Consider the following 26,480-nt stretch of genomic DNA (forward strand, 5'->3'; position numbering starts at 1 on the left):
GACAGACAGACAGATAGGGATAGAATGAGAGAGAGAGAGAGAGAGAAAAATAGATAGATAAATAGAGAGAGAGACAGAGAGACAGAGAGAGAGATAGATAAATAAATAGAGAGAGACAGAGACAGAGAGATAGATAGATAAATAGATAGATATATAAATAGATAGATAGAGAGAGAGATCAGTCACTTAGAGTCAAAGAGGTAGTAAGAGAACTGAACTCTCTCCAAACAATCTTTCAGTTCTGTCCCTCCTCCAACTGTCAACTGGGACATGCACCCAGTATACTCATGACCAACACAACAGACACTCGCCACTTGCCGCCGCCTCCCCCTGCCCCTCATACCTGCGTTCATCTCCTTAAACTTCTGTTTCAGCTCGGTGGGCGTGAGGCGGTACTGGTCCAGCCCATCGTCCCAGGTGATCTTGTCCAGCACCTGCAGGTCCCCACCCACCAGCCAGTCTCCGCTCTCCATCACCATCTGGACACCAGGAGACACACCTGGACCGTCAGTACCATGCTAGAATAGAACCTCCTCCAATATGACCCTGGAGTGGCCTAAAATGACCCCCCCCCCCCCCCACCTCTACCCTACTACCTTGTTGTCATGGCAACAACAGTGTAGACCCCCCCCCCCAGGAAGAGAAACTGACGTGTGTGGATCCTAATAACTCAAACCGGAACCGGATCGGAGAGCACAAGAACGGAGAGAGGATGGATGGAGGGGTTTCATCCCCGGCCTACGCTCCCTAGGGAATTTAACGGCCTAATGGCAACCCTACTACCCCCCCCCCTAGGTACTCCTTTTGATCTGAAAGGACGGGTGAGCTGGACGGGTGAGCTGGGTAAATCTTAAGCGACAGGGGGGGGGGGGGGAAACCCAACCGGGGTATCAAGAGGGTCTGGGGGGTGAGAGGGGCGTTTACCAATCGAAAACTTCTACCAGTCCCCCGATCCTTCTAGGTTGACATCGAGTGTCTGGGGAGGGGTGTGTGTGTGTGTGTGGGGGGGGGGGGGGGCGGGGTCGGAGAACGGAACTGAACAATTGAGAAGAGTACAAGTGGCCTCCTTCGAGGCCCCGACGGTGCCGTTGCGGCCGCTTAACGACGCTCATTACGGCCCGAGTCCCGCACGGACACGCTGGGAAGAGGGGCAAATCACTAACAGTCGCTGTGCATCGCCCCCCCCGCCCCCCTTCAACCCCCCCCCCCCCCCCCCCCCCCCCGTTCCCCTTTTCCATTCAACTTCATTCACTTCATGTCTTCAAGGATTCGAGCAGACAAAATAAGTCCCAGTGTGTGTGTTTGTGTGTGTGTGTGTGTGTGTGAGTGTGTGCGTATGCGGGGCCGTGCGTGCGTGTGTTACACAATATCTAAAAAGACACCATGATGAGCTCATGACCGCAGCAGAGTCAATTTTCCCCCTGACAAGATGATTCTAATGTCCCCAAAGTGGCTCTAAAGCCACGCGAAGCCAGCTATTGTTTCAGGCCATAACTCTTGTCTCCCTCCTCCATGGCATTTATAGAGTCTGGGGGTTGACATCGCTGGAACCGCTGGGCTGAATTGGAACAGCACTTCACTGTTGAATTTATACAGTAAAGCTACCATAAACAACTCTAGCCACGTGTATGTACCCTCATTTAACGCTTTATTAGGAACACTATACTAATACTGGGGTAGGGCCTCCCTTTGCATGAGAGCCTCAGTTATTCGTGGTGTTGATTCCACAAGATGTTGGAAACATTCCTTTTGAGATTCTGGTCCATGTTGACATGATTGCATCACGCAATTTCCGATCAATGCCGATTTTTTTTCGGGTTGCAAGCTGTGAATCTTGTCAATTCTACCACATCCCAAAGGTGTCGATTGGTGTCAATTGGATTCAGATCTGGTGACTGGGAAGGCCACTGAAGAACACTGAACTCATTGTCACGTTCGTGAAACCAGTTTGAGACGACTTTTGCTTTGTGACAAGGTGCGTTATCATGTCGGTAGCCATTAGAAGATGGGTACATTGTGGCCATGAAGGGATGCACGTGGTCAGCAACAATACTCAAATAGGCTGTGGCATTCAAGTGATGATTGATGGGTATTAACGGGTGTGCTAAGAAAACATTCCATTACACCTGAAAGAATGACAAGGTGTACAGGTGTTCCTAATAAAGTGCTCAGTGAGTGTATATAGCCACGGGTGCATATGGACTAGGCCAGCCTGGTCTCACACGGCAGACGTCAGAATTCGACGTTTTCCATCGCATCCAAACGTCGAATTCCGACGTTCGCTCGTTTGAAAGCGCAGGGGTGCGCCTGTTATGTGCGCCTGTCGGGGCTTCTCTCGGGATTATTCCATTTTGAATTGCATTTGCATTAATTAGTTAGGCCACATTTTGAGATACAACCAACGGAGAGGGTTAGGGTTACCCTAACCCTAACCTTAACCCTAACCCTAACCCTAACCGTAACCCTAACCCCAACCCTAACCTTAACCCTAACCCCAACCCTAACCTTAACCCTAACCCTAAATGTGGCCTAACTAATTAATGCAAGTGCAATTAAAAATGGAATAATCCCGAGAGAAGCCCCGACAGGCGCACATAGCAGGCGCACCCCTGCGAGCTACACGTCGGAATTCGACGTTTGGAGTCTGCCGTGTGAGACCAGGTTGACTAGGCATATGGCAAGGTGAATGAGTGTTTTTGGAGAATATTAGTATTACTAACTATTAAGAGACAGCAGGTAGATAACAGTCTACAGTGTCTTACAGTGAAAAGCTACTGAACAAAAACGGTTTGGTTCTAGCGTTTCATTCTATGGATTTAACTGTATGAGGGAGGGCGGGCGGGCGGGCGGACGGGCAGGCGGGCGGGCTGTGTCTTCAATTTCATGGCCCCGTGTCTTTGTGGTCGGGCTACGTAATCTGCACTTTCTACAGTATAATCTATTTACCACCAAGCGGTCCTGTTCTCTCTGACAGTAAGCAGAAGCAGAAGGACTTTTTCTGTGTTATCGATAACCGCTAAGAGCCAAACGAGGAGATGGATGTGGCTTTTTCGGGTGTGTGAATTGTTCTTTCACACAGTACCGTGCCTAATCCACAGCTAGCTCCACACTGGCCTCAGATCAGACATAAAGATGATGGATAGCCCTGACTTTGGAGGTAGCAACAGAGAGGTTGAGACCGAGTCAGACTTTCGCTTTTTTTTCTTCTTCTGTTCTTTACATACCACGATGGAACATGCTAGAAGCACGGCTGTTATCCCCCTCGCTCAGAGGGAAGGGGAACTAACACTACATTTAGGAGGATACACACGCACAGACGAACGCACACACACACACACACAGAGACACACACAGAGACACACACACGCAGAGAAACACATAGACACACACAGAGACACACATGCAGAGATACACACGCAGAGACACACACACACACAGAGAGACACACACACGCAGAGACACACACACACACACACAGAGACACACACACACACACACAGAGACACGCACAGAGACACACACACAGCGACACACACAGAGACACACACAGAGACACACACAGAGACACACATGCAGAGGCACACACGCACTCAGAGACACAGACACACTCAGAGACACACACACACACACACACACACACACACACACACACACTGGCCTCACCACAGTTTCCGACAGGACCAGGGGGTTTACCACATAAACGTAACATGGAACACTGGCAGGACCAGATAAGGACACATGGAAGCTGAGGGGTGTGTTGACAGACCTGCTGCAGCACTGGGAGTTAAAGACACCGTACACACACACACACACACGCACACACACACACACACGCCGAACACACACACATGTACACACACACACACACACACATGTGTACAGACACACACACACACACACACACACATGTACATACACACACACACGTGTACAGACAGACACACACACACACACACACATGTACACACACACGTGTACACACACACACACACACACACACACACACACACACACACACACTTTGAATGAGGCACCTTAATCATAGCAAGCTGAACACACACACATACACACACACACATACACACACACACACACACACACACACACAGTGTTGACAGGGGGAGAGAGCAGATGAAGGAAAAGACCGACAGGTCTTCTGGAAGTACCCAGAATGCAGCGGGGCGGGCCACATCATTCCAGACAGAGCTGTCAGCGATGGTTTCGCGGGGCTCATGTTAAGGCCGCTCCTGACAAACATGTTCCACGGAGGAGGAACCCATATCACAAGACTCCACTCCAGGACCGAGGACTGACCCGGGTCCAGGAAGAAACCGCAGCGTCTGAACGTGAGAGCGCCAGACCCCGGATTGATCACACACACACACACACACACACACACACACACACACACACACACACACACACACACTGTCAGCATCCCAGCTCCCGCTGTGCGCGTTCCACACAAGACACCGGGTCTCCGTGCCAAATGGGCTGAAACACGAGAAACGTTGGCTTTATATCTCAGTGTTGGAATTCCCATCTCACCCTAGCCTAGCCAATGCCTTTTCAGCAGTCGGGGAGGGGAGGGGAGGGGAGGGAGGGAGGGAGAGAGACAGGGTAAGAGGGTTGGGGGAGGTTTAAAATGAGCTGTGGTGGTTTCGAGTCAAGAGCCCGGCGTGTTCAAATCATCCCTCCCGACCCCCCTGAGTCGGACACACGGATATGATCTATCCCTCTATCCCTCTCTCTCCGTCTTTCCTTCCCAGTAGGATCGCCGCTCTGCTCTCTCTTTCTACTCCTCTCTTTACCTCTCCTAACGCTCTTCTGCTTGGGTCGCCACACGCAGACGAACTAGCCGAGGGGGGGCGGCTGTGGCGCAGGAGGTAGATCCGGCGTCTAATGATCGCAAGGTCGGCAGATCGGCGGTTCGAGCCCCGGCTGGCCACATGTCGAGGTGTCCTTGGGCAAGACACTGAACCCCCAAATTGCTCCCAATTAGCGGGCCGGCGCCTTGCGTGGTAGCTTGGCCGCCATCGGTGCGTGAATGTGTGTGTGTGAACGGGTGAATGAGAGGCCGTTGTAAAAGCGCTTTGGAATAAGGCGCTACATAAGTCGGTCCATTTTCCTTAACTACACCGGGGAGATCGAATTAGCCAGAGAGACCGCGAGAAAGCGAAAAATAACCCACTAGCGCTAATCAGTTTAGGATCGTATTTTATTACGTCGTCTAGCGATTCTCCTATATAGAGTATATACGCGCTCACCAAACACTTTATTAGGAACCCTATACTAATAAAGCTCTACTAATAAAGCTATACTACTCCCTTTGCTCTGAAAACAGCGTGAATGAACTCAATTCATCGTGGCATTGATTCCTCAACGATATCGGGAACATTCTTTTTAGATTCTGGCATCCTGATGATGAGCAGGGGGCGTTGTCAAGCTGGAAGTAGCCCCTAGAAGACGGACCCGTACATTGTGGCCATGAAGGGATGCACGTGGTCAGCAACAACACTCAAATAGGCTGCGGAATTCAAGCGATGATTGACTGGTATTAAGGGGCCCAAAGTGTGCCAAGAAAACATTCCCCACACCACTACACCACCTCCGCAAGCTTGGAATGTTGACAGGTGTACAGGTGTTCCTAATAGAGTGTTTGGTGAGTGTATGTGTATGTGTGTGTGTGTGTGTGTGTGTGTGTGTGTGTGTGGAGAGATATTCCCATTGAGGTGCTGGTGCGGACGGGGGGGGAGGGGGGGGGGCGGGGTCCGATGGCACACGCCGGGGTGAGGGGATCATTTCAGGACGTTCGTTTGCTGTTAAGTCTACCTGAGAGACTCCCCCCCTTCTCCTTCCTCAGCCACCCCCGCCCCCCCAAACTCCAACCACGATAGTCGATCGGACAACAGATGGAAACAATCCGCTGGAGTATTTACTTAGGTATATTTGGAAAGAGGAGAAGGTAGGTGGGCGGGTGTGTGTGTGTGTGTGTGTGTGTGTGTGTGTGTGTGTGTGTGTGTGTGTGTGTGTGTGTGTGTGTGTGTGTGTGTGTGTGTGTGTGTGTGTGTGTGTGTGTGTGTGTGTGTGTGTGTGTGTGTGTGTGTGTGTGTGTGTGTGTGTGTGTGTGTGTGTGTGTGTGTGTGTGTGTGTGTGTGTGTGTGTGTGTGTGTGTGTGTGTGTGTGTGTGTGTGTGTGTGTGTGTGTGTGTGTGTGTGTGTGTGTGTGTGTGTGTGTGTGTGTGTGTGTGTGTGTGTGTGTGTGTGTGTGTGTGTGTGTGTGTGTGTGTGTGTGTGTGTGTGTGTGTGTGTGTGTGTGTGTGTGTGTGTGTGTGTGTGTGTGTGTGTGTGTGTGTGTGTGTGTGTGTGTGTGTGTGTGTGTGTGTGTGTGTGTGTGTGTGTGTGTGTGTGTGTGTGTGTGTGTGTGTGTGTGTGTGTGTGTGTGTGTGTGTGTGTGTGTGTGTGTGTGTGTGTGTGTGTGTGTGTGTGTGTGTGTGTGTGTGTGTGTGTGTGTGTGTGTGTGTGTGTGTGTGTGTGTGTGTGTGTGTGTGTGTGTGTGTGTGTGTGTGTGTGTGTGTGTGTGTGTGTGTGTGTGTGTGTGTGTGTGTGTGTGTGTGTGTGTGTGTGTGTGTGTGTGTGTGTGTGTGTGTGTGTGTGTGTGTGTGTGTGTGTGTGTGTGTGTGTGTGTGTGTGTGTGTGTGTGTGTGTGTGTGTGTGTGTGTGTGTGTGTGTGTGTGTGTGTGTGTGTGTGTGTGTGTGTGTGTGTGTGTGTGTGTGTGTGTGTGTGTGTGTGTGTGTGTGTGTGTGTGTGTGTGTGTGTGTGTGTGTGTGTGTGTGTGTGTGTGTGTGTGTGTGTGTGTGTGTGTGTGTGTGTGTGTGTGTGTGTGTGTGTGTGTGTGTGTGTGTGTGTGTGTGTGTGTGTGTGTGTGTGTGTGTGTGTGTGTGTGTGTGTGTGTGTGTGTGTGTGTGTGTGTGTGTGTGTGTGTGTGTGTGTGTGTGTGTGTGTGTGTGTGTGTGTGTGTGTGTGTGTGTGTGTGTGTGTGTGTGTGTGTGTGTGTGTGTGTGTGTGTGTGTGTGTGTGTGTGTGTGTGTGTGTGTGTGTGTGTGTGTCTGCGCTGGCCAGAGGAGCCAGTGGAATTCTACAGGCTCGGCTCCAGGACAGACCAGCTCCAAACTCTGTGTAAATAAAATGCTGTTCGGGGGGGGGGGGAGAGGGAAGGGGGATAGGGGGGGGTTCAAATACAATACATGTGTGAAATGGACCGGAGTGGATGGATCGATTACACAAGCGGTTCTGACAGAGCGGAGAGAGGAGGGAGAAAAGAGAAATCAACTTCTCCGGTTCATTTCGCCCCCCCGCCCCACCCAAACCCCCTAACCCCTTATTCTGTGTTTCCGTAAGCATTGAGAAAATGCCACCTAGGATCTGTGTTCCATCAAAGCACAAGGCCAAGGAGAGAGAGAGAGAGAGAGACAGAGAAAGAGAGAGAGAGAGAGAGAGAGAGAGAGAGAGAGAGAGAAGAGGTTGATCGAGAGAGACACAGAGAGAGAAACAGAGAGAGAGAGGAGGGTGATAGTGAGAGAGAGAGAGAGAGAGAGAGAGAGGAGGTTGATAGAGAGAGAGAAGTAGAAAGAGAGATTTTGTGGTCACAGAGAGTGTTTATCAAACAGTACATTAAGGGGCCGTTTGTGTTGAGCTTCTCCTGACCCGTTTGGTATTATCACCAAGGTTGGGTTTCCAAACACGCGCCCGCGGGCCAGGCCTGTCACACACCACCACGGAGCAGGGGAGGGGAGGGAGGGAGGGAGGGAGGGGAGGGAGGGAGGGAGGGAGGGAGGGAGGGAAGGAAAGCTGAAAAGGTGTGTAGCAGTCTACAAGACGGCAAGACGGAAAAACCCACAACAGTTTCCACGACTCGCTCCACGAGCGTCGATTAAAAAAACCAAACACTCTGGAAAATATTCTTCTATTTTTTTTAACTGAAGAAAGTCAAATTTGTGAGAAAACCCTCCCCAAAAGTGTCAGGTTTTTCTCGACACCCCTCTCTTCTGCAGTGGACCGGTCCGACCACTCCCCCCCCCCCCCTCCTGCCCCCTATTGGGGTGGCCTCTACCAACTGACCTTGATGTAGGGGTGGTCCTTGCAGGAGGTGCCCCACTGGCGGGCGCAGCGCTCCTCCTTGCGGTGCTCGTAGAACTCGGGGTTGCGCAGGATGGCCACGCGGCGGCCCTCGTAGACCAGCGCCAGGGCCGTGCAGCCGTCCAGGCGCTCCTTGTCGGCGCCGGACACCGCCAGCACCACGGGCACCGACAGGTTGATGACACCGCCTAGCGTACGGGGAGGGTGAAAGCGTCGTGAGAGAGAGAGAGAGAGAGAGAGAGGTCAAACAGAGGTCAAAAACAGCAAAAAATATGGAATAAAAATGTTACGTTTAGTCCTCGAAAAACACGGCCGAGGCGTCGAGGGGGGATCAGAGGTCAAACGCAACCCCCCTTGAAGGCACGAAAGCGACGGCTCGAGTTAGCGTACCGTGACGGGTCGTGCACGGCAACCCGATAAGCCGATCCTCTCGGACCCTTTCATCAAACCCCCGAGGTCACGGAGGAGGCGCTCGCGGAGATTACTTAAATATACGACCGCAGCCTTTCGAAGGTGGGAGGGTTCAAAGGTCACCAGCTCATCAAAGGTCCGGGCTAGCACCTCGGCAACTGTATCTCCTTCAACCTGCGCAATAGGCTAACGGCTATTTATGAGGTGAAAATCCCCCCCGCCCCTAGTCTCCTCCCTTCAGCCCCTATCGACGACAGGCTCCGTCCGTTCGTGTGTGTGTGTATGTGTGTGTGTGTGTGTGTGTGTACGTGTGTGTTTTACGGCCAGAGTCCCGGTGTTGACGTCTCGTTGGCAGATTCATTTGGCCCTACACCTTGATTTAACCGACGCGACCGCCACGCTTTTCACATCTTATCGCATCAGGATCAGAGTCAGACGGCGGGGTCGCAGGAGAGGGCTGGGGGTTAAGGCCCACCCCCCCCTTCCCGCCCCGGGCCGCCCCCCCCCCAACCCCCTCCCTCTCTGGTCCTCTGGTCACAGCGTAGCACACACAGCTGGTTGCAATCTCTCTCTCTCTCTCTCTCTCTCTTTCTCTTTCTCTTTCTCTTTCTCTCACACACACGTGCACGCACACACGCACAGGTATACTGTACATGTGCTTGGGGTCACAGGCACACGCACAAGTGCGTGCACACACACACGCGCTCGCACGCACACACTTCTGTACATCTGGTTGGGGGAGGGAGCAATTACAGTAATATAGTTACCACTGAATCTAAGCTTAATTCTTACCCCCCCCCCTCTGCACCTATCACACATTTGAGTTATCGTTCCCGTGTGTGTGAACGAAAGTCCTCTAGCTTTTTCTGAGGGGCCGGTGAAACCCCAGAGAAGGAAGTGGAAACAGACAAACGAGGGGTTTGTGGTGGTCGATCGATATTCGAGGGCTTCATCCTTTTCCTCTGTGCTCACATTTCCCAGGCCAGGACAAACACGCGAAACCCGAGTCGAGGTGGTACTCACGTCCACATATTCCTGGCCCTCTGGCCACCCCCTCCCCCCCCGCGCCCCCCGAATCGCCGTTTTCTGACACGTCCTGGTGATGCGAGGCTAACCTTACCTGTGACTTTTATACCGGGCGTAGGAACACAGTACAGGTCGGTGGAGCTCACTCTGAGCCAAAGACAATAGTTAATAGTATCAAATCTAAACCAACCAAATACTGCGGTTTCCCTTACAGTGTGTGTGTGTGTGTGTGTGTGTGTGTGTGTGTGTGTGTGTGTGTGTGTGTGTGTGCAGTTCGTACAGGGGGATGGAGAGTGTTGTTGGAAGGTCCAAATGGACTGTTAATGAAAAACAGGCTTCGTTATCATTCCTGAAATTTAACGCATTTGAGAGTGAGTGTGTGTGTGTGTGTGTGGTGTATGTGTGTGTATATGTGTGAATATACTGTTAGTGAGTGGATGTGTCTGTAGGTTGTGTGTGTGTGTGTGTGTGTGTGTGTGTGTGAATATATTGTTAGTGTGTGGGTATGTGTTATGTGTGTGTGTGTGTGTGTGTGTATGTGAATATACTGTTAGTGAGTGGGTGTATATCTAGGCTGTGTGTGTGCGTGTGTACGTGTGTGTGTGTTTGTGTGTGTACGTGTGTGTGTGTGTATGTGTGTGTGTGTGTGTGTGTGTGTGTGTGTGTGTGTGTGTTTGTGTGTGTGTATGTGAATATACTGTTAGTGAGTGGGTGTATATCTAGGCTGTGTGTGTGCGTGTGTACGTGTGTGTGTGTTTGTGTGTGTACGTGTGTGTGTGTGTGTGTGTATGTGTGTACGTGTGTGTGTGTGTGTACACACTCTAGCTAGAAACATTTGGCACCACAACACACAGCGGAAGGGTCAGTGTTCTGTGGGCAATAAAAGTAAATTGACTCTTTTCTGGAAATTCAAACGCCGAATGGGAAATTGCTGTAATTACACAGCCCCATGCTAATCCAACAACTGGAAGAGGAGAGAGAGAAAGCACCCTAAAGCATTCCTTTCTCAGAAGTTTACTCGTTTCAAGAGAATAGAATGATTGAGTTATCCTTCCGCCCCGAAGTGTAAAGGGTTCAGCTATTACAGATCCAAGCACATGGTAACATTATCCCGCTGTTGCTCAATTAAAATCCGATTTCCTCCTGATTAACTTTACAGTATTCGCCATCTCGCTAATGAGTTAATGAAAGACACTTGTGCGCGGCCGTGGTGCCCTTTCGCGTGAGCTGTCATCGCCCTCTAGTGTCACTTTAGGAGTACGACACCCGTAAAAAAAATGAACTACACCAAATACTTTGAGGGAACTGTGAGGAAATTAGTCTCTATCTTCACCGCAACGTAATCACACATCCAACTGTCTCTGCGTCCATGTTCACCACTCTTTACCTGAGGAGTGGACGCTCCTAAATGGATTTAAAAGCAGGCTGACACTACCTCTGCACATACTGTATATTACATAGTTACCTATCACTACCATTCTAGTTCTATTTATATCATGCCCTCATATCACTATTTGCACTTCTGGTTGGATGCTAAAACTGCATTTCATTGTATAGTATGTGTACTCTGATGACAATTAAGTTGAATGTAATCTAATGTAATCTAAAGTAATCTAATGTAATCTAATGTAATCTAATGTAATCTAATCTAATGTAATCTAATGTAATGTAATCTAATGTAATGTAATCTAATGTAATCTAATGTAATCTAATCTAATGTAATGTAATCTAATGTAATGTAATGTAATGTAATGTAATCTAATCTAATGTAATGTAATCTAATGTAATGTAATGTAATGTAATCTAATCTAATGTAATCTAATGTAATCTAAACTAATGTAATCTAATCTAATGTAATCTAATGCAATCTAATGTAATGTAATGTAATGTAATCTAATCTAATCTAATCTAGAGTGATGTTCCAGTGACAGCAGGTTGTCTTACCGTCCAGCAGGCAGTCAAAGTGGAGACACTGCAGGAACTCTCTCTCTCTCATGAAGCCGTTCAGAGGTGTGGCCCAGCCCTCAGCCAGTACCTGCACCCACTGCATGTCCACCTGGTGACACACACACGGGCACACACACAGACACACACACACACACACACACACACACACACACACACACGGGTACACACACGCACACACACAAAATGGTCAAGGAATGACCATTCTCAACAACGGTCAAACACCATCAGAAACGTTCGAACAACAATTTTCCCGATCGCATGTGTTCAATAATTCACGTGAGCCTACAAAACCACACGTTCGCCACCTCCTCTCTTGTTAACACAAGCAGTCAGGACTTCATAACGACTGACTTATGGAGGTTACCTTTCCAATCTGCACGGCGGGGAGGGTCTCTGCGTCCGCCTTGGCCAAGTCCAGCTTGTTCTCCTGGACGTACAGCTCCTTGACCTCATAGGACGCATCCACCGGCACGATGTCCTGAAGGACACAAGAAACATTATTATATCTGAAATCAAACTGCACGACAGTGGGAAGTCCAACGACAAGTGAAGTGAAAAAAAAGCCACATTGTGAAGAGAAACTGAAGAAGTGTTTGGGGGAATTGAAAGCACAACCCTCCTGCTACCCTTCTGCTCTGTGTGAAATGTGTTCATTCAAACGTGTGACCATAGCTCCCTTTAGTGGTCAAAAGTAGGTACGACGACTCACTTGCACGTAAAGGGTTTCAATTATCAAACCTTATCTCTTAAATCAAGTTACGGTATACAGCCGGAGGTGATACAGTCAAATACTTTTTGAATCTGGTTCCTCCTACGATAACAGTCAATAAATCAACAATACAATTTAATAAAGTAGGTAAAAAAAAGCAATAAAGACATAAGAAAGCAAAGACGGTAGCAGTGCAAAAACAGGAAACTACTATAATATTAATACAATGATTGTTTTTACAGTAGTAGATCATTTACAGTAGATCATTTTTACAGTAGTAGATAACTTACAGGGGGGGGGAGCTAAGTAAGTTAGTATTGAGCAATGTTCCAGGAAGGGGAGGGGCGATCACATCCGTCCTTGTAAGCGGAACAGAATAACAGGGTAACAGAGATTAAAACTAATCAAAAGTATTGATTAGAAATGACTAGAGTCTAAAGACTAGAATGACTAGACTGGTTGACGTGAGGTGATGGACTTTTGCTACGCCACGTTTCCCTCTCACCTTCTCCTGTAGCAGATCGATAAGCTGCTGGATACACTCGTTGACGCTACAAGAGTCCGTCTTCAGCACCAGCTCTGGGGCCTCAGGCTTCTCGTACTCCGAGTCTATCCCTGTGAAACCTGAAGACCAAAAGGCCCAGAATAAGACCATGGTTGAGACATAACAGTACAGAACGTGATTCAATCATCCCACTCAATATCCATCACTGAGTCAATTAATCACTGACACGGGTAGAACGATCATAGGTATGATTATAGAGGCATGAACTATTCATAAATCCACCAAGGAATCGATCGGTTCGGTCGCTTGAACGGCCCGGACCGTGGAAGAGCAGTTGTGGACGTCAAGAGCGCTGCCAGGGGGAAGTCCAATAGACAGACAAGAGACAGAGCAGGCTTTGTAGAAGCAACTCTAGTGGGCTTATCTATCACCCCATTGAACGGGACTTAAAGAAACAAGCTTTTATATGGATTAAGGGTGTGCTGGAGGACAACACCCCCCCCCCCCCCCACACACACACACACACACACATGACATATGGTGTCTAACAGATAATGTCTTCCTAACCAGCTCCTTTGAGCGGCGACGCAGCTCGGTGAAACAGTAACTCAACTAAGGAAGTTGTCTGAAGATCTCGATCTCTCACCCCCCCCCAAAAAAGCTGCTGACGCTCAAACGATGACAGATACAGTAACCAGCACTTCCTCTGGTTGTATGCTTCCTTTCTATTAACATAAACACTCGATACTTTAGAATGTAACAAAAAATAAAAAGCATACTTAAAAACTTTAAAACTCTTATGTTTTGTCCGTTATGTCCTATTTGACTAATTTCCGCCTTAAAAAACAGACCCAAACTAAACTGTTTTACAGGATGCCATTTTAATAATATTAATAATAATAACTTGTATTTGTATAGCGCCTTTCATAAAACCCAAGGACGCTTTACAATTCTAGGGGAAATGGGCAGACAGACAAAACAGAAAACAAACAAAGCAAAACAGAAACAGTGACTAGGGGCCAAAGGCCTTGGTGAACAGATGTGTTTTAGGGCCTGATTTGAAGGTGTCCAGGGTGGGGGTGTTGCGGATCACTATTTTGATAAGTAACACCATGACGTTTTGTGAGGAAATGCTCAGATCATAGTTCACAATAACATATGACACAAGACAAGGAGATCAATTAATCAATAATCTTTATGGGCCTGTCTGGCTTCTGTGGCTCAGTTGGTAGAGCATTGCGCTTAGGTTGTGGGTTCGATTCCCGGGTTTGGGACCGTATATACCGATAAACATATGCACTCGCTGCAATGTAATTATCACTTTGGATAAAAGCGTCAGCTAAATGGCATTTATTTCTTTTTCTGAGTGGGGCAGTCCAACTCATATTTTTTTCCTTTTAATGACAGACACAGTAGAGATTATGACAGGAAAGATGGGTGAGAGAGAGAGAAGGGATGACATGCAGGATGTGTCCGCGGCTGGAATCAAACCGGGATCCCTGCGGTACATGGTCAGCGCTTAATCCACTACGCCACCTAAGCACCCCCATATATTATATATTATTAAGAGGTTAATGTATATATAAACTCCTCAAAAAAAGTTTGGAAACGTTATTTCAGTCGATTCTTCCTCCCCTTTAATAATACCAATTGGTATTGTATTTTATATCATTGGAAAGCCTGATTAGTCACCTTTACAACGAGGTACAACTTGTAAGGATCATGCATTCGTGGAATGAGTAACACAGCTAAACGTGTGGGTAGCGGCCCCCCAAAAATTGCCAAAATCCCCTGCAATAATCTTCTAATGGTTTTCACTCTCGTTTTGAGCTTCAAGTGCTGGCAGGTGTATGTCAGTCACAGGTGTGTGACTGGCACCTGAATGGCACCTAATTGACAGGAATGATATTCTGGAGCCAGTGGCGATCCCATATCTCCAGAATCTGGGACCTAACTCCATCCTCCAAGATGACAACGCTCACCCCCAGAGAGCCAGGATCATCACAGAGCAGACCATATTATCCTGGATTATCCTGGATTGCCCGGTGTACCACCCACCCACCCAACGGGATGCATGGTCTGTCGGTATTAGATGACGAGACGATGACGTGGCTTCTGGAGGGGTGTCCAGAAATATAGCCCGGGTGAGCCCCTCAACCAGGTCTCGGGGTGGTAAAAGGGTAGCCCCTCGGCCCGAGCCTGGTGGAGTGGAGAGGAAAACAACTACCCATACGCCGAAGAAGAAGAAGAAGATCACAGAGCACCTCCAGAATTTGGGAGAGGAGAGGGTGGAATGGCCTGCCGTGAATCCAGACCTCAACCCAATTGAACACTTGTGGGATCAGCTTGGGCGTGCTGTACGTGCCAGAGTGACCAACGCAACCATATTGGCTGACTTGCGGCAAATCCTAGTTGAGGAATGACCAGCATGAGGAGGAGGTGCCAAGCTGTTGTGACTGCGTATGGATCTTCCACACGCTACTGAGGTCCCTGACAGTGTAAAATTAATAAAGTGCAAAAATGGCCAACATGTGTTGTTTTTTCCTTATTACTGTGGGAGAGTGCAATCATCCAATCCACCAAGCAACTCAAAACGATAGTGAATACCAACAGAAGAATATAGGGGGCAAAATATTGGCAAATATTTTTGGGCCGCTACCCACACGTTTAGCTGTGTTGCTCATTCCACGAATGCATGATCCTTACGAATGCACCTTGTAAAGGTGACTAATCAGGCTTTCCAACAATATAAAATACAATACCAATTATTATTATTATTATTTTTTTTTTTTCAGATTTTATCCCTTTTTTCACCCAATTTGGTAGCCAATTGAACCCAACCTAGCATCCAATTATCCCCTGCCTATTGCGAGGGATCCGCCGCACGACCCCGTGGCCGGCAGTCCCAGAGGAGGCCGCCAGGCAGACTAGCTGACTGGCTCCTCGAGCCCAGCACCGTTATTCCGGCACCCCGGGGGCGCTGTTGCGCGACGGATCCTTGTCCGGAACTAGTCCTATACCCCCCCTCGGGAGCGGCCGCCCAATATGCCGCTCCCCGTATGTGCCTCGGCCATATCCGGGTCTGGCGAGCCGGGATACGAACCCCGGCCCCGGTGGGCAGCATGCACTGGTGGCCAGTGCTTAGCCCGCTACACCACCGCGGGGCACACCAATTGGTATTATTAACTCATTGACTGCCAAAGACGCCAATTGGCGTCTTATAGAATAGTAACGTTGACTGCCAAAGACGCTAATTGGCGTCTTATAGAAATTTTTTTTTTTTTTTCCGCGGGGATCGCGTTATTGACATGTTCTACACCTAGCGAGTGAATTTCAGACTTGGGTGTAATGTATTTCGGTCCCAGATGGGGGCAGTAGTTCGATAAAAGCCTGGAGAAGGAAGTGGCTTGCTGTGGGTTGTAGTAATGGCGAAACGGATCAGGGTATGTGCCAAACGCGGCGCGGAGCATTGCGGCGCGGAGCATTGCGGAGCAGCGCGGCCATCGCGCGACTCTTCAAACAGTTCAGAGTCGGATGATACAGAAAAAGTGCAGAAAAAAAATAAAATAAAAAAAGTTCTGCAGAAAAAGCTTGTTTTCTCTGTTTATTGGTCAAAATCAGGTGTTTTTGCTGAAACCACCCTATGTTCTACGGCCGATTTCTAAACACTCAAAGAGGCTAGAAACAAACTTTCTTTTTCTGATGAAAGAAGAGAGTCTAAAGTTTTGGTAGATATGTTCAATGTTTATGTAGTCCGAAAAGTCAATATTTGGTGGGTCTTCAAAGTTCAGCGAAAATGCCCCAAAAGTCTGGCAGTGTGGAGCTCTCCGCTCTGAACATGGCTGGCAGTCAAAGAGTTAAAGGGGAGGAATAATCAACCAAAATAACGTTTCCAAACTTTTTTTGAGGGGTTTATATATATAATATATATATATTATTTAAAAAAATATATATATATATATATATTATATATATATTTATTTTTTTAAAGGTAGAAAATCAGAAAACAGGATATGTGTCATATGTGTATATGTGTCATATGTGTCACCTCTGATCTCTCCGGCCCTGGCTCTCTTGTACAAGCCCTTGACGTCCCTCTGCTCACACACGTCCAGCGGCGCGTCGATGAACACCTCGAAGAAGGGCAGGCCCGCCGCCTCGTGGATCTTCCTGGCGTTGACGCGGTCCTGCGGTCCAGTCAGAGTCACACACACAGTCACCCCCGTCTCCGTCTCCATTCTTCCCTCCTTCCATGTCTCTGCCGCCCCACATCCCTCATTCCCTCATTCCTTTCCTCTCTCTCTATCCCCTCTTTCTAACCTGTACACCTACATTTTGGTCTCACTACATCCCCCTATTCTAAAAATAATAATAATAATAATGATATATATATATTCTTCTTGATTTCCATCCTACCTGCCTCCTAACTCCTCCCCTTCGCTCACTCTCACTCTCCCTTCCCCTCTCCCCCCACCCTGCCTCTCTCCTTCCCCCACACCCTCACTCTAGCCCCCCCATCCCCTCTCTCCCTCACCCCTCTCCCTCTACCCCACACCCTGCCTCCCTCCTTCCCCCACACCCCTCTCCCTCTACCCCCACCGTGCCTCCCTCCTTCCCCCACACCCTCACTCTAGCCCACCCATCCCCTCTCTCCCTCACCCCTCCCCCTCTACCCCCACCCTGCCTCCCCTCCTTCCCCCACACCGTCACTCTAGCCCCCCCCCCCCCCCCCCCCCCCCCCTCCCTTGTTCACTCACCCGTCCATATGGGGATATGAAGCTGGCGATGCAGACCAGGCCGGCGTCGGCGAACAGCCGGGCCACCTCGGCGATGCGTCTGATGTTCTCTTCGCGGTCCTCGGGGCTGAAGCCCAGGTTCTTGTTCAGGCCCTGGCGTATGTTGTCTCCGTCCAGGCTGTAGCAGGGGATCCCGTGACACACCAGGTACTCCTCCAGGGCCATGCTGACCGTGGTCTTCCCAGCCCCGGACAGACCTGAGGGGGGGGTAGACAGGGGTGGGTTAGGGTGCCGACTCCAGACTGAGGATTAGACACAGCTAGGATGCTGGATCAACAACATTCAAATCCAATCAAATTGTATTGGTCACTTTGCATGGCATACAGCTGTAATTGATATAGTGCAGTGGTTTTCAACCCTCTCCTCGGGGACCACCAGCCGTTCCTATTTGATCTGTTCCACCACCAGCACACCTGATTTGCACTTGATTAGTTGAATCAGGTGTGCTGGTGGTGGAACAGATCAAATATGTGGAACGGCTGGTGGTCCCCGAGGAGAGGGTTGAAAACCACTGATATAGTGAAATGCTTTGGGATCTGGCCCACGCACCACAACAGTGAACAATCAACAATAGAATAGAATATAGTCATAATAAAACGGTGACAAAACGTGTCATTTTACACTGAGTTCTCACACGCAAGATAGCGGCTAAACACAGACGCAGTACCTGCAATCTCACACGCCGTATCGGGAAGAGCAGCGCTTGAATACAGTGCAGTAATAACACTTTCATTTTTTTATTCATTATCTTATTATATTGTTAAATGTTTATCTATTTATTTTCGATATATGGATCTATTCTTGTCATTCTTTATTTTCTTACTACCCTTCTTTTTCTGTATTTTTTAATGCTATATGTAAAGTACTTTGAATTGCCCCTGTTGTATGAAATGTGCTATACAAATAAACTTGCCTTGCCAAACTTGCCTAGTAGTGCACAAATGTGTAGTGTAGCAGCAGTAATGATTGTAATAATAACAATAGTAATACAATATCAACATTAGATTAGATTAGATTAGAGTACCAGACAACGAAATGCATCTAATGCTCAGCACCTAACCAGAAGTGCAAATAGTGATATAAAACATGATATAAAACATGACAATGACAGTGATACAATGACAGTGATATGGCAAGCACAGCAGTTTAGAGGTACTACACTATCCTGTGCATATTTGCACAGAATGCCTGATGCATGTCTTTAACCATGCAAATGATAGCCTACAAAAAATGTGTTATTGATAGAAGTTGTTGCTATTGAAATACCCACCAAGTATTCAATTAGGCTACGGGTAGAATACTCATTCATTGGTGAATTGTCGTCTAAATGGACACCATTGAAACAGGAAATGCACAGAACAATCAAGAGGCTGTACTGATGCAGTGGCAGTGCACTTGAACACTTGATCTCTGCACTTTATATTTATATTAATTATGACTCTTGCACTTTGATGTTGGTTTGCACTGTCTTGTCCTGTCTTGCACCTGTCCTGCTGTAAACCGTGCTCCATTGTCCCAAACCAAATTCCTAACATGTTTACATGTCATGGCAATAAAGTCTTCTGATTCTGATTCTGATTCTGATTCAGTGCATAGTTACCTGTCATCCACACGGTGCATCCTCTGAAGCCCCCCCTCGTCCCCACAACCTGGCCCCGCTTGTTCCTGCTGACGTGGTGAGCCTGGTAGGTGACGTTAGTCGCTCTCTGCATCCCCTGCAACAAGGACACAGCAGGATCATCAGTCTGACAATAATATCATCATCAGTAAAAGTTACACTGTGACGAGTAGGCCGTTGCTGCGATACAAGACGAGTCTACATCCTACTGTTTACAAACCATGAGGCTGAATGTGATCTCTGTCTCGGAAACAATACATCAATATTGACCGTCTAGTTTGCAGCAGCAGCAGAGGCAGATTCATTCATTCCAATGCAAGACAAGTGTGTTTAGTGTATTAAGATGGGTGACAAGTTTCATGGTCAATCAAATCTGAATTCCCCCCAAGATCTCAAAAGGACATGATGGGTCAATAACGGGTCACACTGCAGCAGATGCATTGTATCATCAACCGTGCTGGGTCTGGCTACAGTTGCAAAGGAAGAACAGCAAATTGTAGCTAAATATCTCAATGTGTCCCAATAGCTGGGCAATGGTGGGCAGGAGCAGCTGCAGTTGGCAGCAGGGACCTAAACGAGACGCGATCAACACATCTCTACTGCAGCAAGTCTTGCACAATTCAACAGTAGTTCGCTTTAAAAGTTCGCACGCATCAGTCGTGGCATGCATGCATAGCTTGCGTTAGAAGAAGCTCGCAAATGGCCCAATGTTGCTGGTGGTGGACGTGGATGTGTGTGTGTATGTTTGGGGGGGGGGGGGTGAATGTGAATGCAATGCATTACATCCCAAACTCACCCAATTCTGGGTCGCGTTGCTCAGCTTGGGTTTCTTGTGCGAGTTGCCGGAGGTCTCCATGGATGGCTGCGTGTCGTGATGAATCTCTCTTCGCCAGCTAAACTGTGAATCAGGGCTGGGAAATCAATAACTAACTCGTTATCTTAATTTTGCAGCGAACAAGTTATCTTCTCCTATGAATGGAGGAAACCTCAAACAGGAACCGAGGAGGATTTTTTTTCTCCAGACGCGCCTGCGTCATCCGCGTCGGAAGTGATGTCTTTCGGTTTCGACGACACCTGAGAACTGATCTGGGATCAGCGGTTAAACCATGGCGGAAGGGCTGCAACCAGCAGCTAAAAGGCTGAGAACTGCTCCTGGGTCGGTTTATAAACACGACGTGGCGTCTTCTCGCATCGCCTGTGTACGGAATGCGCACTAGATAAAAAATGTTCCGAGGAGACTTCGGCGGTTCTACTTGGGAAGTGTTGGTCATTATATGAAAATATAGAAAGTAGGAACATATACAACAAATAATAAAAATGTGACATTCAGAAAATTAGAAATCGCCCACTCTTCCAATTCAAAATGGTTATAATAATGATATAACGAAGTGGATATGATTGTTTTGAATACACTATGATGAAAGTAGGTATACTCAATGGCTCAACTAATTCATAAATAGCAGGTTATTAATTTACAGCAACCACCCAAAATAGGCCTACTGCTATATGTCGAAAACATATAGACTATGGCCTACTGCTCCTTTGAAGAAATGTTGCATAGTAGAACACATGTTTCAAATCCACATCCCACCACCACATCAAAAGAAGACGTGTTTAACATGCTTATGTCCTTATTACAGGATAAGACCCTTATAGGAATAGCCTGTCAAATAAAAAACGTTATCATATGTCGTTGGAGCTCTTTAGAGGTTGAACATGTCAACGGAACATTTAAATGCATTTTAAAAAATAAAATAAAATAAAATTCCAATACATTAGGCCCTACATGTTTTTAGAGCATTTCTAAATTACCATTGAATTTACATGTTTACAAATAGGCCCTTTTAACTACGGTCTGTATGCAATCCGTGGTCTGTGTATTTGCATGACAGGTGTCTGGATCTCTCACCATGTCAGAGGAGAGAATGATGTAACGTTCAAAAGAAATGCACTTTTACGGAGAGATAATATAGCACCTCTGAGAAGAGAGAGATGGTTTCGCTGGTGCTTTCGTCACTCCGTCGCTTTGCCCCAACAGTAGATAGCCTACATTAGAGAGAGAGAGAGAGAGAGAGAGAGAGAGAGAGAGAGAGAGAGAGAGAGAGAGAGAGAGAGAGAGAGAGAGAGGAGAGAGAGAGGTAGAGAGGAGAGAGAGAGGAGAGAGAGAGAGAGAGAGAGAGAGAGAGAGAGAGAGAGAGAGAGAGAGAGAGAGAGAGAGAGAGAGAGAGAGAGAGAGAGAGAGAGAGAGAGAGAGGGGCTGGACCATTGATTTCCATCGGGGCTGGATCAGCTCTATGGGAGGAGCGCATCACCGCTCAAGGACAGCTAGACGCTCATTCCTACAATGTAAACATCAGTGAGAGTTTCAACGTGGAAAGGAGAAGAAGGTGCAACTGAGGAGCCTCTCACCGAAGTCAGGTACGTTTATACTACCAGATACGTCAATGTACGACCATGCATGTTTGCAGTGTAGTTGCATTCTCATGATAGGAATGATTGGGCTCTGATGATGACCATTCATGATGTCCAATCATTCATTTACTGTACCTGACACCTGTTTGGTGGGACATCAATTCTGACTGTGGCTGCGCTAACCGGTCGGATCGTAGGAAACAATGATGGGCTATGTAATGTGGTTGTGATTATTTGGGGGGAAATGTTTGTGGTCTGTATTATTTATTTATTTGTTCTCTGTATTCATGGGCATTGCAACACATTGTAACATGTACAGTCAGTCCTTCCTTATGAAGGAGGTTTAGGAGGAACATTTCACCTAGTCAGTTATGTGAAATAACAGCATAATAATCTAGCATGTGATGATGATGTCATATCAATAGCCACACCATTGCACAAGAGAGCAGTTTACTTACCACTGATTCACATGTACATCAGGAAACAACAGAGAGAGGAGCACACACACCGCAAGCCTTTTTCACAGGTGTTTTGTGGAACTTCTGGTTGCATGTAAATAGTGTACAGCTACTGAATGTGTGTCCAGGGTATACAAATGATTCACAAATGTTCCCCTGCCTAATTACATTGCGTTAATCCAATACCAGGCAATTTTAATGTACAGTAGCTCTGTAATCTGGAAATGTCTTTCATTTCCATGTTAATTACAAGAGGCTAATGAGGTCACGGAACCCACCGTCGCCTCACCCTCTAGCCCGTTATAGACCCTGGTGGTTAGCTGCACTGTATGGGGGGCCGAGCCCAGCCTCCGTCCCTCAGATGCCAATGTGGAGACCTGGTGTTCCTCGACACACAGACACACCCCAGCTCTCCCGAGCCTCAAGCCTGCCACCCTGTAATAGACAGGCCCTGGGAGTCTCCTCCAACCTGAAATTACCACCAACACTCCTCCCATTTGTGGTTAGCAGGACAGCAGGGCGTATAGCGAAGTGGTTTCACCCTAGGTCCTGCCCAGATGGGCTCTGAGGAGAAAAGCTGTTCTGTACTATACTATATATGTATTGTACATAAATGTCCTGTATTAGACTATACAATGTCATACTATACTACTACATTATGCCTACTTCACTCTATTTTACTATACTGGACTATACCGCACTGTACATGTGTATTTTATTTGCTGTTGTTGGATGACTTCATGTAGAGCAAGCTCGGCCAGTACACATCTTCCTGATGAGAGACAGGCTTGCTCTTGTTTCATAGTGTGGCTGTGTGTGGACGCACCATGGACCATGGTTGGTGAGAAGGAATGTGGGTAGAGAGAGGGAGAGAGAGCGACAGGTAGAAAGGACTCGTAGGGAGGTGAAACGATGTGAGAGGAAAGGACATTCACAGAGGACGTTCACACAGAAAGGAGAGGGAAGACATTCATGCAATCTAAACTCTTTTCTCTTGAGTAGTTGGTGCGATTTCTCCTATTCTCTTTCCTCTTCTCTTTCTCCTCTTCTCTTTCTCTTTCGTTTATCATGATTGGATTTCACAACCCCGTTGCGGGCCGGAATGTCCTGATGAACCCTATCAGAAGTTGTCTCCAAACCGCCTGTGATGCAATTTGCTTCTTTTCATTTTGGTAGTGCCTCTTCCTATGAGTCACAGTTTATGTAAACTACTGTCTAAACATGCATAATTGATTAATTCCTTGCATAAATGCATATTTTTCGTTCCAGTAATTACTCCAGTATTCCAGTAACTTCCACAACCTGTTTGTCTATCCTTAAAATGTGTGCTCTGCTCAAATATTACTGTAAAGGTATGGACATATGTTTGAACTGGGAGCTGTATAATCTATTTTTTCTGCAGGAGAAGCATACGTTTTGATTCTGTTTCAGAATGTGTGTGTGTGTGTGAGTGTGCGAGTGTGTGTGTGTGTGTGTGTGTGTGTGTGTGTGTGTGTTTCTGTAAGTCTGTGTGTCTGTGTATGCCACCATTCACCGTGCTGCCTCCCATCCCCACAGGGCTGGGTCACTTCTGCTGTGACACGGCTTTATTTTTAAACCTCCCTTTGATGGTGGATCTGAACTCTATGCGGAGGAGAAAATGACTGGACGGCGATAACGCTAGTGTGTCATTACCGCGGCCCCAAAATGGAGGCCAGGGGCAGTGGCCTCGGCTCTCCTTGAGTAAAATACAGCCTTCATGGCAACTGGGAGGCCTGTCTGGAAATAGCACTAGCATGGGGCGAGTTGTGGAGGCCTCCCAAGCCATCCATTACTCTGTCTGTCCATGAGCTTGTGGAAGAGGTTTCTCCCTGCCAGTTTTCCACCGCCAGCCATCCCTGTAGAGCTTTGAACACTAAAGCTTCTGGGTGCAGCGCTCTGATGGGATGGTGGAAAACAGAGGGTAGCTCAGGGCCAGTGAAGGACCAGTGGAAACTAGACTAATCCAACAGAGAGACTGCTGGGTAATCTCACGGGAATCAACCTCAAAGGGGAACAGAGAAGACCCTGAGAACATATTGGGGACAGAAACACATCTCAACTGTTTTCTGGAAGTAAGGATGGCAAGCGATGGTGTTATTGATATCCCTCATATTTCCTCATACTGTATAGAGGCCAGAGTAGTCATGGAAGAAGAGCCGTCACACTCTCCCAGCTCTGTATACAGTAGGTTTGGAAAGTCTAGTAGGTAGTCGATCCCTTTATTCAAAGTGCCAAACAAATTCCTTTGTGTCCTCTTGACGGCTGTCTGCGATGTAAACGACTGTATGTATGTAGGCCTATAGCTGAGGTCTAAAATACTTTCCATAAGACAGACTTGATTTGAGGGAAGCGTCATAACGTCGTGAGTCGTGAGTCGTGACCTCTCGGTGTAACTCAAGTAGAGGATGCATCATCTCGTTAAGGACATGAGGGATGTCTTGCTGCTCCCTGTGATCTGGTTGCCTCTCCTGGTAATGCACTAATAGGCGCGCTGATAGAGCTTTGTCCACAAACATCAGTTGCAACTGTAGCTGCTGGTTCGGAGCCATCTCCCCGAGTCCTCTCAGAGACGTTACATAAGAGAATGTGAACCCATTGTGAGTCACCGAGATGGTATTCAACCATCTCCAGAAACAAGAGCAGACTCTCAAATGCAATAAACATTTTCCCCCCTTCGTTTAAAAATTGATTCGGAAGGAAATTGGTGCTTTGCTTTTAGTGGCTGTGCTGTGCACCTTATGTTTGTGTACTACTTCATCTGTCCATCTCTCTCTTAATCCCTTTTCCTCTCCTCAAGTGTCTCCTTTGTTTTGAAGTAAACATGACATTCTGTATGCATCTGTAACTACAGTTATTGTGATGCATTGTGGGGCCCAGGGGGATGCCCTCCGGTCGGTTAATGGAGCTTTTAAAAGGCGACAGAGGCTTGCAAACTACAGCAGAATGGAAAAAGGGCCATTCCTGAAAAGCTCTCTCTCTCTAATGTAATTAACATGAGATGTTAGACTAGAGAAAAATGTAGGCAGAAAAGCAGGTATTAAAAGTACATTTTAATGTGTTTGCTCAATTCCATTTCTGTCTGCTTTGTCATACCACTGTATGTGTATATAGTGTCTTTGTGTTTGAAGAACATTTGACAGTGTTTGAAGAATCTGTCTTTCCCCTGTAAAGAAAAACAAATGTTTTATTTGCACCATTAGGTGTTTTAGGGAAAATGATGACATCACAGGCAAATAGATGAGGGCTCAGGTGGAAAGACTAGGATGCTTTCAAAATATTGTTGTCAGGTGCAAAGAACCTTAACACTGCTTTGTCATTCAAATTCAGTAGTAACCCTTCCTCATTTGATCTTGTGGAAGTTTAGTTTAGATCATACTGTGACTTCCTCACTACGTTTAGTCTACTGTACTGTAGGCATGACATTGCAATGCTGTGTGTGTGTGTGTGTGTGTGTGGGGGGGGGGGGGGGGCACAATATTGTTTATCAATGTTTTTGACATATATATATACTGTAGCACGATATACTATAACAACCCCCGTTGTGGCACCGGCCCCGCGTCGCACGCTGGATTTTGGGTGTTGGAACACAATAATGGGATTGCTAAAACACTGAGATCATCCTCTCTTTAACAAGTCATTGCATGCTCTCCACAAATGGTTAACTGTCTCTGGATCCCCTTGTTGCTGCACACACCCTCCAAAAGCAACGCTAAATTGGTTTGGTTTAGGCTGGAAAGACGCTAATGTGAAATTGCTGTTTGTCGGCCAGTCTGTGTGTGTGAGCTTGGCTGACCGTATGAAAGCCACGCGCCTATGCTGAAGGGTCTGTCAGGTCGTCAGCAAACATTGAGTAAACAAGCTACCAACCAGCTAACTATATGTCATGTATTTTTCGATATGTTTGAGTAATGGATAATAATATCATCTAATAATAATATTATAGTTGCCTATAGTAGTTTGAATGAATTAACCGTTTCTTTGCAAAATCGTTGAAATGCGCTTTTCACTGGCAAGACAGCTGTCTATGGCTGCAAACACATTGTATGTCGTATGATCAATTATTTAAAAAAAATGTTTGCTCAAATAGTTTGCCCCCTCAGAGATGTAATGTGCCCCCTTAGTTGCTGTCCCCTGCCGTCGGGCCTGTTCTTACGCTAATGTTTAGCCTATAGCTACAGTAATTTACTAAATCTCCATTTGTGGAGTAGGATGCAGGTGAAATCTATAAAAACGCAGACTTTTGGAGGGTCTGCATTTCGAAAATGCTGACATCTGAAAGCTAATACGACTGCTGACACAACATTAGGCCTCCCGCGTGACAGAGCCAGTCTTGCGGTAGACTGCTGTTACTATTAATGAATAAATAATGAATAGTACTATACATCCAACACTTTAGAAGATCTATATGGAAATCAAA

At 47.2% G+C, this 26,480-nt stretch overlaps 1 protein-coding gene across 1 annotated transcript in view; it reads right to left on the bottom strand.

Annotated features, from left to right (window-relative positions):
• Positions 1 to 20,079, bottom strand: part of papss1 (3'-phosphoadenosine 5'-phosphosulfate synthase 1) — a gene marked incomplete at its 3' end in the record, with an annotated part of 29,760 nt that extends 9,681 nt beyond the window's left edge. The window contains exons 1-9 of the mRNA XM_080533405.1: positions 19,969 to 20,079; positions 19,155 to 19,269; positions 17,516 to 17,751; positions 16,807 to 16,945; positions 12,759 to 12,877; positions 11,909 to 12,022; positions 11,521 to 11,632; positions 8,122 to 8,327; positions 344 to 479 (exon numbers count right to left, since the gene is read on the bottom strand). Of these exons, the coding sequence (XP_080389531.1) occupies positions 344 to 479; positions 8,122 to 8,327; positions 11,521 to 11,632; positions 11,909 to 12,022; positions 12,759 to 12,877; positions 16,807 to 16,945; positions 17,516 to 17,751; positions 19,155 to 19,269; positions 19,969 to 20,028 (1,237 nt within the window). The 5' untranslated portion in view covers positions 20,029 to 20,079. The remainder of the gene's footprint in view (positions 1 to 343; positions 480 to 8,121; positions 8,328 to 11,520; positions 11,633 to 11,908; positions 12,023 to 12,758; positions 12,878 to 16,806; positions 16,946 to 17,515; positions 17,752 to 19,154; positions 19,270 to 19,968) is intronic.
• Between the last annotated feature and the right edge of the window lie 6,401 nt (positions 20,080 to 26,480).

This window comes from Nansenia antarctica, assembly GCF_963989245.1.
Source record: "Nansenia antarctica genome assembly, chromosome: 6".
Lineage (NCBI taxonomy): Eukaryota > Metazoa > Chordata > Actinopteri > Argentiniformes > Microstomatidae > Nansenia > Nansenia antarctica.